This window comes from Scophthalmus maximus, chromosome 17 (genome assembly GCF_022379125.1).
Source record: "Scophthalmus maximus strain ysfricsl-2021 chromosome 17, ASM2237912v1, whole genome shotgun sequence".
NCBI lineage: Eukaryota > Metazoa > Chordata > Actinopteri > Pleuronectiformes > Scophthalmidae > Scophthalmus > Scophthalmus maximus.
In genome coordinates, this window is record NC_061531.1 from 9,809,839 (window position 1) to 9,823,974 (window position 14,136).

The window sequence follows — 14,136 nt, forward strand, 5'->3', positions numbered from 1 at the left end:
AAGAGTTTCAAGCTTATATTTTAAATGTAAAGAGTCAATAAATTCAAGAGGATATTATTTTAAATTACTTTAAATGTTCTTGACACCGACATTTTCCTCGAAAGAATACAACCCATGTTTGTTGTTTTATTTTTTTATTCATTATTTTTTTAACTTCAACTTAATTTTGGATTCAATTTACCATGGGAATGTATGAATAAAAAAGGGTTCATTGCTTCACCCCATCACAAATTATAGACTTTAAAGATTTATAGCCCTCAGACCGTTATCACATTTGTGTTGATGTACATGTCAGTCCAAACAATATGCATGTTTATTGCACACACTTTATATTAAGACAGATGACGTGACAGCTCCCAAAAGTGAAGCCAAAATATTTTAAACCTGGCCTCCTCCATGTTAGTGGATGGGACATGGGCCAAAGTCCATGGTAAATCTTTTTTTTCCAGTCATTTTAGGTATTATTAATTCTTTATTATGATGGTAAATACATAGTTAACAAGTTAACATTTTTAAATGCAACATGTACATTTTGACTACTTTTTTTGACTACTATTAGTAACCATTTTTCTAAATTATTTCTAACTTTTCCTATCTTTTCATTTCAGTTACCGTGGAATACCACATGGATTCATGCTTTTATCCAGTTCTGTCCTCACATTTTGACCCAAAGACACATTGAGACATTATTATTCAGCCGAACATTTATTTTCACTGTGACAGTAGGCAACATCAAACAATAGACCTTTTCTGACGTTCTATCGTACTGCAGATTTGAATAAATAACATTTTCAGGGTGACTGTTCTATGACTCAAATGTTATGCATGTTGCCTTAGTAGTACTTCACTCAAGGTGGTCTCAAATTATTAGTTTTCCTTGGCTGTGGTCTTCTTATCAGCATTAACAGCAAATGTTTCTGCCACTAACAAGGGGAAGATAATGGTGGCATCTGCAAACACCTGCAGAAGACAGAACAACAGGCTTTGTATTAAATCAGAGAGAAAAAACCCTCAAGGGCATTCAACCCCTTTCTTTGTATGCCTGCTTCTATTGCTATAGAGGAGGATATATTGTTATTCCATTATTATTACATTATTGTGGATAAACAAAGTTGGTACACAATGTTTTTTCCATACATGGTGCTTGTGGATATTAAAGATATAATGTAATACACTCTTGCATTTATGTCTCTAGCTCCAGTAGATTTTATTTGTAAAATGTATGTGTTATGTAATTTTTGTTTCTCTTGTATGTTGTGTTGTATACATTCTGTATCTGTGTTGTAACACACCCTTGAAAATAAGATGCTGCATCTCAAGGGGCTATCCTTAAATAAATTCCTTAAATTTGACAATATATTAAAATTGATTTAAAAGATACCTTCATGGCTTAGCACCCACTGCAATCTTAATATTGACGTTGAAATGTTATAGCCAATATTAGTAGAAAAGGCTATGTTTCCACAGCAGGTATAGTGTTTGGGCTGTTTTGAATACATTTTGTTACAAATGCTCAACTCTTTTCCGATCAACAGAAGCACGATGATAATTTGATCTCCTCCATGATTAGTGGTGCTGCTTGATTTACATCCACCACACCCAGTGAATTGGTCTCGAAAAGCCTGTTGTAGCTTTCGGTTGTTCATATATAATCAGCATGAACCTTTTAGAATCTTCAGGAACCTTGAAAAAATCCTGGCCAAAAGTCACATAAATACTTTTGGTTAAAACAGAATATAGATAAAGACAAAGATACCTTCACAGGTTGAGCCTCCAGTTTGATCTTGCCCCAGGACACAGCTTCATCAGGTCTAGCTCCTGAGTCACAACCATCAAACTCCTGAGCCGTGTTCACATACACCGCATAGTCAGCTCCCTCCCTCTGGAAGGAAACAAAGCAGTTTAGCTTTTAAAACAACACACTATAGTATATTGATTCATTGATTAATACAGTAGATTGGTGTGAAAGATGACACAGTTTGCCACAACAACAGGTATTTAGTGCTCCACCTTAGGACAAATATTATTTAAATAAGCTGCTTCAATCTCATCTGCATTTCCTTTTCCTCTCCAAGTCAAAAACCAAAAAGACTTACCCAAACATTGGCATTGCATGTGTGGTGTTTGGCTAACCCTCCCCCTAGGATGATCATCCCTGTGCTTCTGGCGTTCACAGCAATCCTGTTTATCCCTGAAATATCTAAAGTAAAAAAAAAATCAGTGCGTAAGATCACTCAAAAACACAAAGACAAAATAAAGTAAGAACCAACAAAGACTGTTTGACCTTCAACTATGTCCAATATCAAGCCAGGGTTCTCAGCTGAGAAGATGTAGAGCACGTCTCCTATAGCGCCGTCTGTAAGGGCGGGGCTGAACACTGGGATGCTATTCTAAATCAGAGACCAAGTCAGCGCTCAGTTACAACACAATCTCTAGATAGGTTAAACCAATACTTCTGATGTATACCAGGACTCACCTTGTAGGCCCAGTAGCAAACAGATTCAGGGTGGTTGATCTCCTTTCCCAGTCGATGGATCATCTTCGAAGGAGTCCAGCGAACACCCTGAGGGAAGGAACATCACAGAAAAATAAAAATGTATAGTGATCTCTTGCAGAGAGAGGTATCAGGGCACCATAGCTACCATACTGGACCAAATAGCATCAGAATTTCCTTCTTTATAACACATTTACATGGTTACAATTTGTAATACAGTAAGTTATCAAAATATAATGTATAATGTATTTTGGGATAATGTTGAGTACTGTGCCGGGTGTTTTTCTTATCATCTGTATCAACAATCTTAACAAAAGTCCACTCACCTGAGTGTTCTGCTCGAGCAGCATCTGCGTCAAGATTGATGTCAACCATTTTTGAAATAACGTATAGTTTTCATCTGGCATCAGAAGATTGCCAATCCTGCAGCAAAAATGATACATTGTTTAATTGTGATGAAGTCACAGTAAATGCAATGAATTTGTCCCAAAGCAGCCTGTAAAATGTATCTAAAAAAGAACAATCATATTCGTCAGCGAATAATTTTACATTTTTGCATGGAAGTAATGCTACAACTTAAGCAGGCACAGTGAGACATTAAATGATACAGCTGTAGGCCACACACTTTAATCTCCTCAGCAAGATAGTCAACTTTATTGTGCAGTTGTGTGGAAAATTATGTGCTGTGCAGCAGTAAATCAGATTGCAGCAGCAGATATTTTGATCAAAAACAGATACACTAGCTGATCCTTTGTTAATCCACACAAGTGTCTTGTTTAGATTTTTAATTTCAGTGATTTATTAGTAGAACCATTCACTTTTATTTAAGTTTCATTTAACTTCCTCTGTCTGAACGACTGAAGGTCTCTCTTTGGTGTGTATGCCCCTTTAAACCTCACTTGCTGTGGAAACCACTAGTTGCAGCCAAATTTGCAAGGTGACTTGAATTATGCTAATCTGAAAATGCTGACGGACCTGTCAAGGCCCTTTTTAAACAGATCCTTTCCAGACAGAGTAAAGTCTCCCATGTAGATCTGGCCCAAACACTTGATCAGATCCTCTTCTATGCCTCCAGCTGTGGTCACTAAGACATCCACCTATACAGAGAAAGACATGTGTTGAACATGTATCAGGGCATGTGCAGCTTGTGGACAAGCTACAATCTCTGTTACAAAGCACATATTTTATAATGTCCTGCATTATGTACTGCAAAAGCCTGTTGAGGTGGGTCATATACCATTCTGTGTTCTGCGAGATAACATATGCTCTCCCTGACTCCACTGCTGATGAGGTTGGAAGTGTAACTGAGGAAGATGGTGCAGCTCAGGGAGGTGGACGGGTCCTTGTCAGCAGTTGCATTCGCTGCCTCCACTGGTTGCTGACGCCTCTTGATCTGTGGGTGTGGAGAAGATTACAAAGACTAATAAAAGCTATGAAAACTATTGTGAAAATCTGATACACTGGAAATCCGATAAACACGCTGATTTACAGACATCCTCCTGTCCTGGTGCACCATCTAGCTCACCATGCTGTTGATCTGCAGGATAGCCAAGCCCACATTAGTCGCCTGGAAGCCGGTGCTGAGGAAGGACTGCAGCAGAGCTCTGTGGTCCACTCCCTGGTTGAAGTCATAGCCCTGTACCTTTGGTGTGTCTGGTAGGGTGATAGTGTTCCTGTAGATTTGCTTGGAGCCCATAATGTCTGCAGAAAAGTTACACCATTGGTCAGCGGGCCGAGTTTGGAGAGGTTGACAGAAAAATAAAATGCTACACTGACTGCACTGATGTTTCACGTGTAGAACTGGCGAATTATAATGTTACCTGTAAAGTTTGCAGACAGAAGATCTCTTAAGAATGGTTTGTCCTCTGGATGTTCCACAGTCAATGCTCCAAAACTCTGATTTAAACCTGCCGTTTTCATTCCTCTATAAGACCAGGAGGGCGGAGTTGTGTGCAGATGGGCGTTCCCAAATCATTTAAACATTTTAACCAAATGAAGCATATAGCTACATGGTGTTTGTATAATATTCTGTTTGCATTAAAATCTCAACAGCACTTAAAATTGTTATAAAATTTACATGAACGTATTCTAGTTCCTTAAATACTGATATAATGAACAGTATGTGCAACCGGGATAAGGCTGATCACCAGGTCTGCTACTTAAATTCTTAACCTGTTCTACTGGTCCAACCAAAACATTTTACTTACGGTATGAGGATGAATGGGTAAGGTTGTGAAACAGAATGAAGACCTCCCAGGACAACAAACTAACTTAGGCAAATCAATCCAGTTGGGTCAAACTACAATATTTTCCTGAAACAATAATTCAAGAGGATCCACCGTGAGAAATGACTGTCAAACAACACACAAACAGCACAAACACCAGATCAAAAAAAAAAAAGAGTGAGAGAAAGTGGAAAAAATGCTGCTGCTTCTGATAAAAGATTTGAGAAGGCCTTGATTTCATTCTTTTTTCTTGCCAGCAGTCGTATTCGCATGAACTGCGAACATTTCTGCCACTAACAAGGGGAAGATTATGGTGGCATCTCCAAACACCTGGAAAGACAGATTGACATTTTGTGAGTACAACAAGGATGATTAAACCCTCTTGGTAGGTTTGATCTTTAGTGATTCCAATGAAGCTCTATGATGAATGGATAAGGTTACAGTGCACATAATCTCACTAACATTCAAATTTGTATTGCCAGTAACTTTTTCGAAATAGAACATAATCCATTGTTGCATTCGTGCACTTTGCTGTTTTTGCAATTATTTTATCAAATCAAAAAAGGAATAGTAGATGGAACATAATATTGATGTTAATATGTTATAGCCAATATTAGTAGAAAAGGCTGCGTTTCCACAGCAGGTGTAGTGTTTGGGCTGTTTTGAATCTGCATTACCACACCCAGTGAACTGGTCTGCAAAAGCCTGTTGTAGCTTTCGGTTGTTCATATATAAGCAGCATGAACCTGTTTAGAATCTTCGGGAACCTTGAAAAAGTCCTGGGGCTAAAAGTCCCATAAATACTTTTGGTTAAAACAGAATATAGATAAAGATAAAGATCCTTTCACAGGTTGCGCCCCAGGACACAGCTTCATCAGGTCTAGCTCCTGAGTCGCAACCATAAAAACGCCTGAGCCGTGTTCACATACACCGCATAGTCAGCTCCACCCCTCTTGAAGGAAACAAAGCAGTCTTTTAAGAAAGCACAGAACAGAAAAATGCAGAAGAGAATGCTTGATATTAATGTTGGCTGTCTGTATGCTGGGGGCACATCTACTGTACTTGGGCCTCCTTAATAAATTCTAAATGGAAAATAACTGAACACATCAAACTCAAAACATGGTAAATACTAACCCAGGAATTGGCATTGCATATGTGGTGTGTGGCCACACTTCTCCCCAGGGTGATCGCTCCTGTGCTGTTTGCAACTGTTACAAGGTTGTTCAACTTTGAAGTATCTGGAATCAAACGCATAGTGTAAGACCAGATAACACAGAGACAAACTGAGTCAGCAGAGATGCAGGCTGTTTTTTTTAAACTTCTATTATGTCCAATATCAAACCAGGGTTCTCAATTGAGAAGAGGCAAACCATGTCTCCTATGGCACCATCCGTCAGGGCTGGGCTGAACACTGGGATGTTGTTCTGAAACAGAAACTGGGTCACAGCTCGGTGAGCTTGTTATTTTTAGTAGATTGACACTTCTCAACCTCAATGGTCATCATCTTAGCCACGTGGCAGAAGGAGAGGGACCATCCGGTATGTTCAAATTTGTGAAAAAAAGTGATGAGTATATATGTATTTTGCAGTACCTTTTGTATAGAAAACATGTTGTAGCCATAGACATTAGTCCGAACCAAATCTGTGTCAACAGCTGCTGCCCTATGTTCTCCTGTGTTCCCTCTCCTTTCTGTTTGTTGGTCCTCTATTGGTTGTCAGTACTGTCTGTGTTCCTGTGTGTGCTGCTGGGTATGGTCTCCACCTGTTCACCTGTGGATCGTCGGTATGTATCTACTCATCACCCCTGCTGCAGTACTTAAGCACAGTTCATCGAGACTCCTACAGATCAGTCATCATTTCTGGTCCATCTTTTCCTCAGGGTCGTTATCCAGTCCTTTCCTCTCTTCGGCCATGCCCCGCCTGGTCTCCGTCTTCCAGTCCGGTTTGGATTCTTTGTTTGCCAAACAATCTACCTGTCTCTCTCTTCAATAGAAATAGAACCACACCTGTCAGTCATGCCAGGTGATGCAAAAATAGTGATGCCATTTTCCAAGAGAACTGATTAGTCAGTAAGTGGTGCTTTTTTTATACGTTGATCTTTTAACCTGCTCTGCGGGTTAAGTGTTCAGTATGTTACTCTAGTAATTTACCTGAAGGGAACCACCTTTGTAAAACAGAAGACCAAGGGTTAAACCTGAAGTTACCTCGCTATCCGCAAATCCTGCAGCGAAGTACAGGTCTCAGGACTCACCTTGTAGGCCAAGTAGTAAACCGATTCAGGGTTGTTAATCTCCTTGACCAGTCGGTGGATCACCTTAGATGGAGTCCAGCGAATGCCCTGAGGTACAAAACATCACAGAAATATGAAACTGTCGATCAAGGCGCACTCGATTCAGTCCACTACTGCATCCATGACCGTGGAGGAATTGAGAAACATCTTTGCCACCCGTGTAGATCCAGTTGTCTTTGTCAGTGATGATAGCCCTGTCAGCTAGAGGTTCAAACACTCCCTGAAAAGGGATGGCATAAAACATGTAACCACAGTCCATCCTCAAATTGCTGGGTGTACAATGCAAGTGGAGGGCATGGATTTTGGGGAGGGTAGTGTCGGGACAAAGCTGTCCAGGTTTATGGTCAAGTACCGATCAAACCCTCAGACCACAACCAGTGCCTCACCTGCTGAGCTGCTCATCAGCTGAAGACCAGCACCTAGCTGGATCTGGTGTGTCCATCACTTGTGGCCAAGGATCGATTTGAACCAGGCCAAACAAGACAAGGTAATTTAGGCATGAATGTGTTTTCAATGTTTTAATATTGGATGTTGTCTTTTCACTTGAAGTGGATGTAGTGTGGACGTCTGGTCGGATCACGACCATTTTACAACATTTTATATATTGATAATTGTGTGATGGCGAGTATTGGAGAGCAATAGGAGTGGCAACAATCGGTTCAGTGGGTTGGATCAGGACACTAAATTTGTGCTCAGGTTAGAGTGCAGACGAGGGGGGATGCAGAGTCCAGGTGTAGAGTTTAGACTGTTTATCTAGATGCAGTTCAGCATGCCAAATGCAAAATCATCACAGTTTCTATATACGTGTCTCACCTCTGTCGCTGGTAGGGATCCTGAGAGGATTCGCCACCTGTTATATATGCGATGAGATCACAGATCGCAGGAGAGTGTGTGACTCTGATCCTCCGATCATTGCATTAACAGGGAGCGTGTGACAGGATTTCAATTAACGATAATCAAGGATTGTAATGAACATTCGAGCGGTGCGACAATCGACAGGTACTCGCTGATCACAAGCATTTGGTATAGAAGTAGGGCGTAAACCACACAATGCTGGCAAGTGACGTGCACACAACTGTAGCAAGCACAATACTGTAACACAACTCAGAAATGCTAGTACAGGCCAGCAGTCAGCTTTGAATTACATCATTTAAATAGACAGAAAACAACTCTCCAAATATTAATGTTGCCACTAACATAGTGTGCATTGAGGCATGGGCATTTAACAACTATCAAACGTCTTTGTATTTAGGGGGGGTAGAGAGACTCAACCACATTGCAGTTGTGGGCTTTCGACTAGGACCATTATTGGACCAAGAACATAACGTCGCCGTCGGACCGACGTTTGCTGGGGGGGTAGGAACCATTGTTCATAGTCCAAGTTTCCCGTCGACTATATAAACCCAACGGAACAAGCACGGAGCGAGTTTGCTAACCGGTAAATCTGCGATAAAGGATTTAATATCTACATAGTAGAGATTCATGAACGCCTGTGCAGCCTTGTGTTTGTATGTGACTTTACTTCAAACGTGCGCACCGTCACTTTGCAGCTGGGTTTTCCCAGTGATCAGTCGTCGTGTAGCTGCTGTGTGTGTGTGTGTTGGCATCAGGGGGCTACAGGAAACGGCAGCTTGTCGACTTAACCGTTTTCTTTCACTGTTACAATTAGTTCACGGTTAGTCAATCGCATACGAGCGACTTGCTCCGTGTAACTCAAGATTAAACATGCACAAAATGATGATTTAGCTCTGTGTGACTTTTCCCCTTTGAATTCGCCTTTGATCAAGTGTATCCCCGTTACTAACGCAGTTCTTTCAACAGTGCCACAAGCGAACCTGAGCTGTTACCGTGGTGAGTCCGTCCAGAGATCGACCGGCAACCATGACTTCACTGGTAAGTTTTGACTTGCTCTCAACGATAAAAAAAAAAATCGCTACTTCCTCTTCACCCCAACCCATATTTAAGTTTAAAAGAGACCCCAGTCTGTTTGGTACATGGGTCAAGACTAAGTGCTCTCAAAGAAATCCTCTGGATCTGTCTGTCTTCCAGGGGAGCAGCAGTTCCTCAGCCACAGAGTACACCGTGCGAGTGCCCAAGTGAGTAACTGGGACTGACTTGCGAACGTCCACAGAAAGGTGTCAGGACAGTCCTTGTAGTATAGTAGGGATTATAAAAAAGCATCACTTGATGATATTCATAGTAAACAATTAGAAATTGATAAATATAATCAGCTATTCTTGCAAACCCTGGGTAGGAATGAATAGGGTGTTTGTGACTTTTTTGTCTGCATTTCTGTTCGTGTGTCCCAACAGAAACACCAGTAAGAAGTACAACATCATGGCTTTCAATGCAGGAGACCGAGTCAACTGTTCAACATGGACACAGGTGGGCTTCCTTGTGCGTGTGTAGAGAATAGAACTGTGTTGTCGACAAAAGTGGAAAATTGTCGGGCAACAACACGAAGACAGACAGTCATAAAAAGGAAGCAACGATGACAGACACAGTCATAAAAACAACCGACAACATAAAAAGAACAACGAGCAGTTAGTAAAAAAAAAAAAGGCACCAAACAGGGTTGTATAGCACACAAGTGATGTTGTTTTCATATCTGTGGACTGAATGTCACTCTGCAGGGAATTTTGGTGCAAATGTGGATTAAGTGGCAGATCCAGGAATTTTAAAAAAGGGGGGGGGGGGCGGTGTTTTATGACAAAAAAAAGAATCTGAGGTTAACAGACAACTTTTTTTTCTTTTATATTTTCTACTATAAGTTACTGAGAGCCATTCTAGGTTGTGATGCACTTGCCATTAGGTAGGATTCCAGTAGTGGAATAAAAAGGACAAGCTGTGTAATCACCCTCATAATAACATTGTAAGAACAATCCATAACCATAGCGCACCTCTCTCAGTTTTTTGTTTGTTAACAGCTGCCTCGCTCTTCCTTTCCAGGCTCGTATGGAGAGAGACATGAGTGCTCGGCGGATATATGGAGAGGAAGAGACTGCGGAAGGTGCAGCTGGCAGTGAGTTTGGCAAAAAGCAGCGTGAGGAAGCACGGCGGAAGAAGTTTGGCATCGTGACACGTGAGTTCAAAGTGGAGGAACAACCTTGGATCCTCAAAGTCAATGGCAAGGCTGGCAAGAGGTGAGGAGGGGGAAACGTCTCCATGCTCAATACACAACATTGTATCCGGAACACACACATGATACACAGTATATCTCTGAAATGCTACTTGGAAAAAATATTCTTTCTGCAAATGTAGACTGTCTTTGCAGGCCTGATGGGGCCTTCCGACTGTTTGCTCTACAGCCACTGTCTCCCTCTGTTTTTGTCAGGTTCAAAGGTCAAAAGAAGGGCGGTGTTACAGAAAATGCATCCTACTACATTTTTACACAGTGTCCCGATGGCGCTTTTGAGGCCTTCCCTGTCAATGGCTGGTACAACTTTATACCACAGGCCAAGCACCGAACTCTCACTGCCGAGGAAGCTGAGGAGGAGTGGGGCAGGTGAGAAAGGGGGAGCACCAGTGAGTGGTGGCTGTTTGTCGAGGAAGAGTATACACCCAATGGTGTAGGTGAAGTAGATAAATATCAGACAGTGTTGTATTTACACAGGAGGAACAAGGTGGTGAATCACTTCAACATCATGCTTCAGAAGCGTCTCCGCGAGCAGGAGCATGGCGAAGATGATGAAGACGAGGCCGAGAAATCGGGGAAGAAGAAGAAAAAGGGGGGCGGCGGCGGCCGAGGGGGCGATCTGCGCATTCATGATCTAGAAGATGACCTGGAAATGAGTAGTGACGACAGTGACAGCAGTATGGGGGAAGGTAAGGGGAAGAAAACGGCCATACTGTACCCGTCCACGTATTCCCTCCCTTTGTCATCATGTGATCGTTCTCCTCAACCCCTCTCTCCATTGGGCAGATGGAGGGAGCAAAGCAAAGGTCAAGAAAAATGCAGCGAAAGGAGGAGCAAAAAAGAAGAAGCGAAAGGGCAATGATAACGAGGCCTTGGAAGACAGCGATGACGGCGACTACGAGGGTCTGGAGGTGGATTACATGTCGGATGAAAGCAGGTCAGATCCACTGTGTAGTGGCGAAGAATGTTCCCACTTAATCGACTCTATGTACGTTTGTTTTTGGTTTTGTTTCCTCGTTGATGGGTCTGTAATTCTTTTTATTTCTAATTGCAGCTCAGACGAAGAGCCAGAAAAGGGAAAGCCCAGCAAAGGAGAGGACCACCCTAAAGGTTTGACCAACTGTGGTTGAATATTACTGATCTATTGATTAATCCATGTTCAAATAAAACTAAAAAAATATATATATATATAGTCAATCAAAATGTCCCATCATAGGAATTGATGAGGCATCTGAAAGTGAGGAAGAGAGCGAAGAAGAGAAACAGAATGATGAGGAAGGAAAAGAGGAGGAGGAAGAGGAGGAAGGAAAGAAAACCCCGGTCCAAATGGAAAAGAAGAAGAAAAAAGGTACAGTATCAAAGTGGACACCTTGACACAATACACACTTGAAAGAGAAACCTAATAAACACCCCGGTTGTTGAATGATACTCCTTTCTGTTTGATTTGTGTGTGTGACAGACAGCAGCGGTGAATCGGACATCTCAGACGACAGTGACATCGAGGGAGACACGCCCTCTGCTCTGTTCATGGTGATTTGAGTGTGTGTGTGTGTGTATTCCGTAGGCTGTCTTTGCTCCAGAATGTGCGTTTGTCTAAATTTGTAGTTGTCATCACTATCCTCTTCATCATAAGCTCACCCTGTTGAGCTCTACCAGCTGATATATGTTGGTGGTGAATTTGTGAATCCTTCTGTATGTATGTGTTTGTTTTCCTTTTTGTTCTTATCAAACATCTTTCTCTCTCTCTCTCCCTTTAGAAGAAGAGCACTCCTCCTAAACGTGGAGGTGGCCGTGGCTCTGCAGGCAGCTCCAGGACTGGCAGCCGTCCTGGGACACCATCCATAGACTCTGCCTCCACTTCCAATACACTCCATGCTGCCGCCAGCAAGCTAGAGCAAGGTACGTACTGTATATCAATGGTGTGCTGTGACGTTTGCACACAAACGTGCAGAGCTACATAATTTGACTCTAACCCTAAACCTCTTGAGCGATGAACATTCGTTGTTTGACAGTCGCACACGTGCACGCACAGAAAGATCTGATCTTTCAAAAGAGGTTATTAGTTAAATACGTGGGCTTTCATTTGTCTTTTTATTTTCAAACAAATCCCGCACAGGTAAGAGACAGATTCCAGGTCCAGGCACTGATTCACCAGCAGCCAAAAGGCTGAAGATGGAGCCCAGCAGTCAGAGTCCTGTTCCCTCTGGGAAGAACACACCTCAACCTCCATCAGGAAAATCCACCCCAAGCTCCAGGTATGTTGTTTCTTTATGTCTAAAAGAAATATTAAGCTATTTACTCGTATTTCTTCTTAATTCGAAGCACAGAGATATAGAAACATAATACTTATCCGTACTTGTGCTTCCATACTTCTTTGATTCTTTGTTTCGGTGAAACATCAAAACTACAAATAGACATTTATTGTGAGCCTCAAAAGGAAATAGTTTGACTGGCTGTTTGTGAACAGGGTAAAAGTTGAGTTCTTTCTTCTGCCCCATAGTGATGTGCAGCTAACAGAGGAGGCGGTCCGGCGCTACTTGATCCGTAAACCCATGACCACCAAAGATCTGCTGAAGAAATTTCAGACCAAGCGCACAGGCTTGAGCAGTGAGCAGACCGTCAACGTGCTGGCACAAATCCTGAAGCGCCTCAACCCAGAGCGCAAGAATGTCAACGACAAAATGCACTTCTACCTCACAGAATAAGCGATGGTAGTGAGGGACTGTGGAGAAGAGAAGGAGAAACAAAATAGTGTAGGTTCTAGCAGTTTGATTGCAAACAACCCAATACCCTCGCCTCCCCCTCCCCCTAGTAAGCGTGTAGGAGGCAGGTTCCACGACAACACTCAAGGCTCTGTTTAATTTGTTGTCTCTGGAAAATTGTAGGGACACGGCCCCGCTCCACGGTCAAGGATAGGTTTTAAATGTGGACATAAATATAAGGCTCATTGTAAGATAACAAACAGTTCTTTATTTCAGGTGATTATACATTGATGAAAACATAATTGACAATATTCCCATTTAGCATTTTGAATTAGTCTTAGTCATAGTCCTTAAATCTGATATTAAATGAAAAGAAACTTTGTAAGTGTTGAGTGGGGGAAAAAGTTCAGCCTTTGTAGGATTTCTCTCCACATGTAAGGTGTTAAACTTTGATGACGGTAAAGTAAAATGTGTTTAACGTGTTTTTCTTAGGTAGAAGTTTTTCTAATAAAATGTCAAATATGCTGCTGTTTACCGCATCCTTCATTTACGCTTGGTGGATGGATCATTGTCACCAGTGTCACGATCAACCACAATATTTTCAATATTTCATATCGCATTATACTTTATTTATTATATTGAATATCACCGTCATTGTAAACATACACACACACAAGGGAGAGCTACTACTCACATCTGATGAACCTTGTCTTTGTATAGAAAATTAAAACAGATTTTGAGATCCTAATCACTGATCTTCAAATATTAATCTTTCAAAACAAAAGAAAAAAATGTATCTCTTGCATCTTCCAGAATTGTAAGGCAGACCCCCTTTTTTGCAATGTGTACTGAATTTATTTTCGATAATTTTTATTCTTTAATGATTCGACTTTGGTCCTTATTTCTCAGACACTCAATAATTACAAATGAATAGACGGTTCATTAGATGTTTAAGTGAAACCTCATAACACTTAAATGTGAAATTCCTTCCAGAGATCAGAAGCTGAAGAGTCTTCAGTTCCACAGAGAATATGTACAATATTGTTCATGTGACACTGAATAAACCAGCGTTGCAGAGTGAAAAGAACTTAATGTGATGTATGTTCATTTGCTCTATTTATTTCATAACATGATCCAATTATCATTTAAAGCTTGTGACAGTTGATAGTGCATTTAAAATGAAAACCTGTAAGTCTGTCTCTTATTTAGCCCTGAATCAAAGGTTATTTTAGCTCCACCTTTTCACACCATTTTCTACTGTTGAGCTCTGTAATCTTCACCGCGCCACTA

The 14,136-nt window shown here is 41.4% G+C and overlaps 2 protein-coding genes across 5 annotated transcripts; one reads left to right on the top strand and one right to left on the bottom strand.

Annotated features, from left to right (window-relative positions):
• Positions 1 to 253: 253 nt before the first annotated feature.
• Positions 254 to 8,658, bottom strand: LOC118288968 (deoxyhypusine synthase). Of its 2 annotated transcripts, XM_035615578.2 has the most exons (13): positions 7,822 to 7,927; positions 6,970 to 7,056; positions 4,702 to 6,701; positions 4,315 to 4,418; positions 4,020 to 4,195; positions 3,732 to 3,887; positions 3,470 to 3,591; positions 2,821 to 2,917; positions 2,477 to 2,563; positions 2,285 to 2,390; positions 2,097 to 2,200; positions 1,757 to 1,882; positions 254 to 960 (listed from the first exon to the last, which is right to left on the bottom strand). In XM_035615578.2, the coding sequence occupies exons 4-13, from the start codon at positions 4,412 to 4,414 to the stop codon at positions 868 to 870; spliced, it is 1,167 nt and encodes a 388-aa protein (XP_035471471.1). In that variant the 5' UTR covers positions 4,415 to 4,418; positions 4,702 to 6,701; positions 6,970 to 7,056; positions 7,822 to 7,927; the 3' UTR covers positions 254 to 867. The 2 variants fall into 2 exon arrangements, with proteins under 2 accessions (XP_035471471.1, XP_035471468.1); XM_035615575.2 differs by lacking the exon at positions 7,822 to 7,927 and adding an exon at positions 8,546 to 8,658 and having other exon boundaries at positions 4,315 to 6,701.
• Positions 8,325 to 13,370, top strand: gtf2f1 (general transcription factor IIF, polypeptide 1). Of its 3 annotated transcripts, none has more exons than XM_035615572.2 (14): positions 8,325 to 8,446; positions 8,830 to 8,901; positions 9,058 to 9,104; positions 9,321 to 9,393; positions 9,958 to 10,151; positions 10,343 to 10,513; positions 10,622 to 10,833; positions 10,931 to 11,081; positions 11,199 to 11,254; positions 11,361 to 11,492; positions 11,604 to 11,674; positions 11,902 to 12,043; positions 12,261 to 12,399; positions 12,645 to 13,370. In XM_035615572.2, the coding sequence occupies exons 2-14, from the start codon at positions 8,890 to 8,892 to the stop codon at positions 12,847 to 12,849; spliced, it is 1,605 nt and encodes a 534-aa protein (XP_035471465.1). In that variant the 5' UTR covers positions 8,325 to 8,446; positions 8,830 to 8,889; the 3' UTR covers positions 12,850 to 13,370. The 3 variants fall into 3 exon arrangements, with proteins under 3 accessions (XP_035471465.1, XP_035471467.1, XP_035471466.1); XM_035615574.2 differs by lacking the exon at positions 8,325 to 8,446 and adding an exon at positions 8,470 to 8,516; XM_035615573.2 differs by lacking the exon at positions 8,325 to 8,446 and adding an exon at positions 8,607 to 8,683.
• The last annotated feature ends 766 nt before the right edge of the window (positions 13,371 to 14,136 follow it).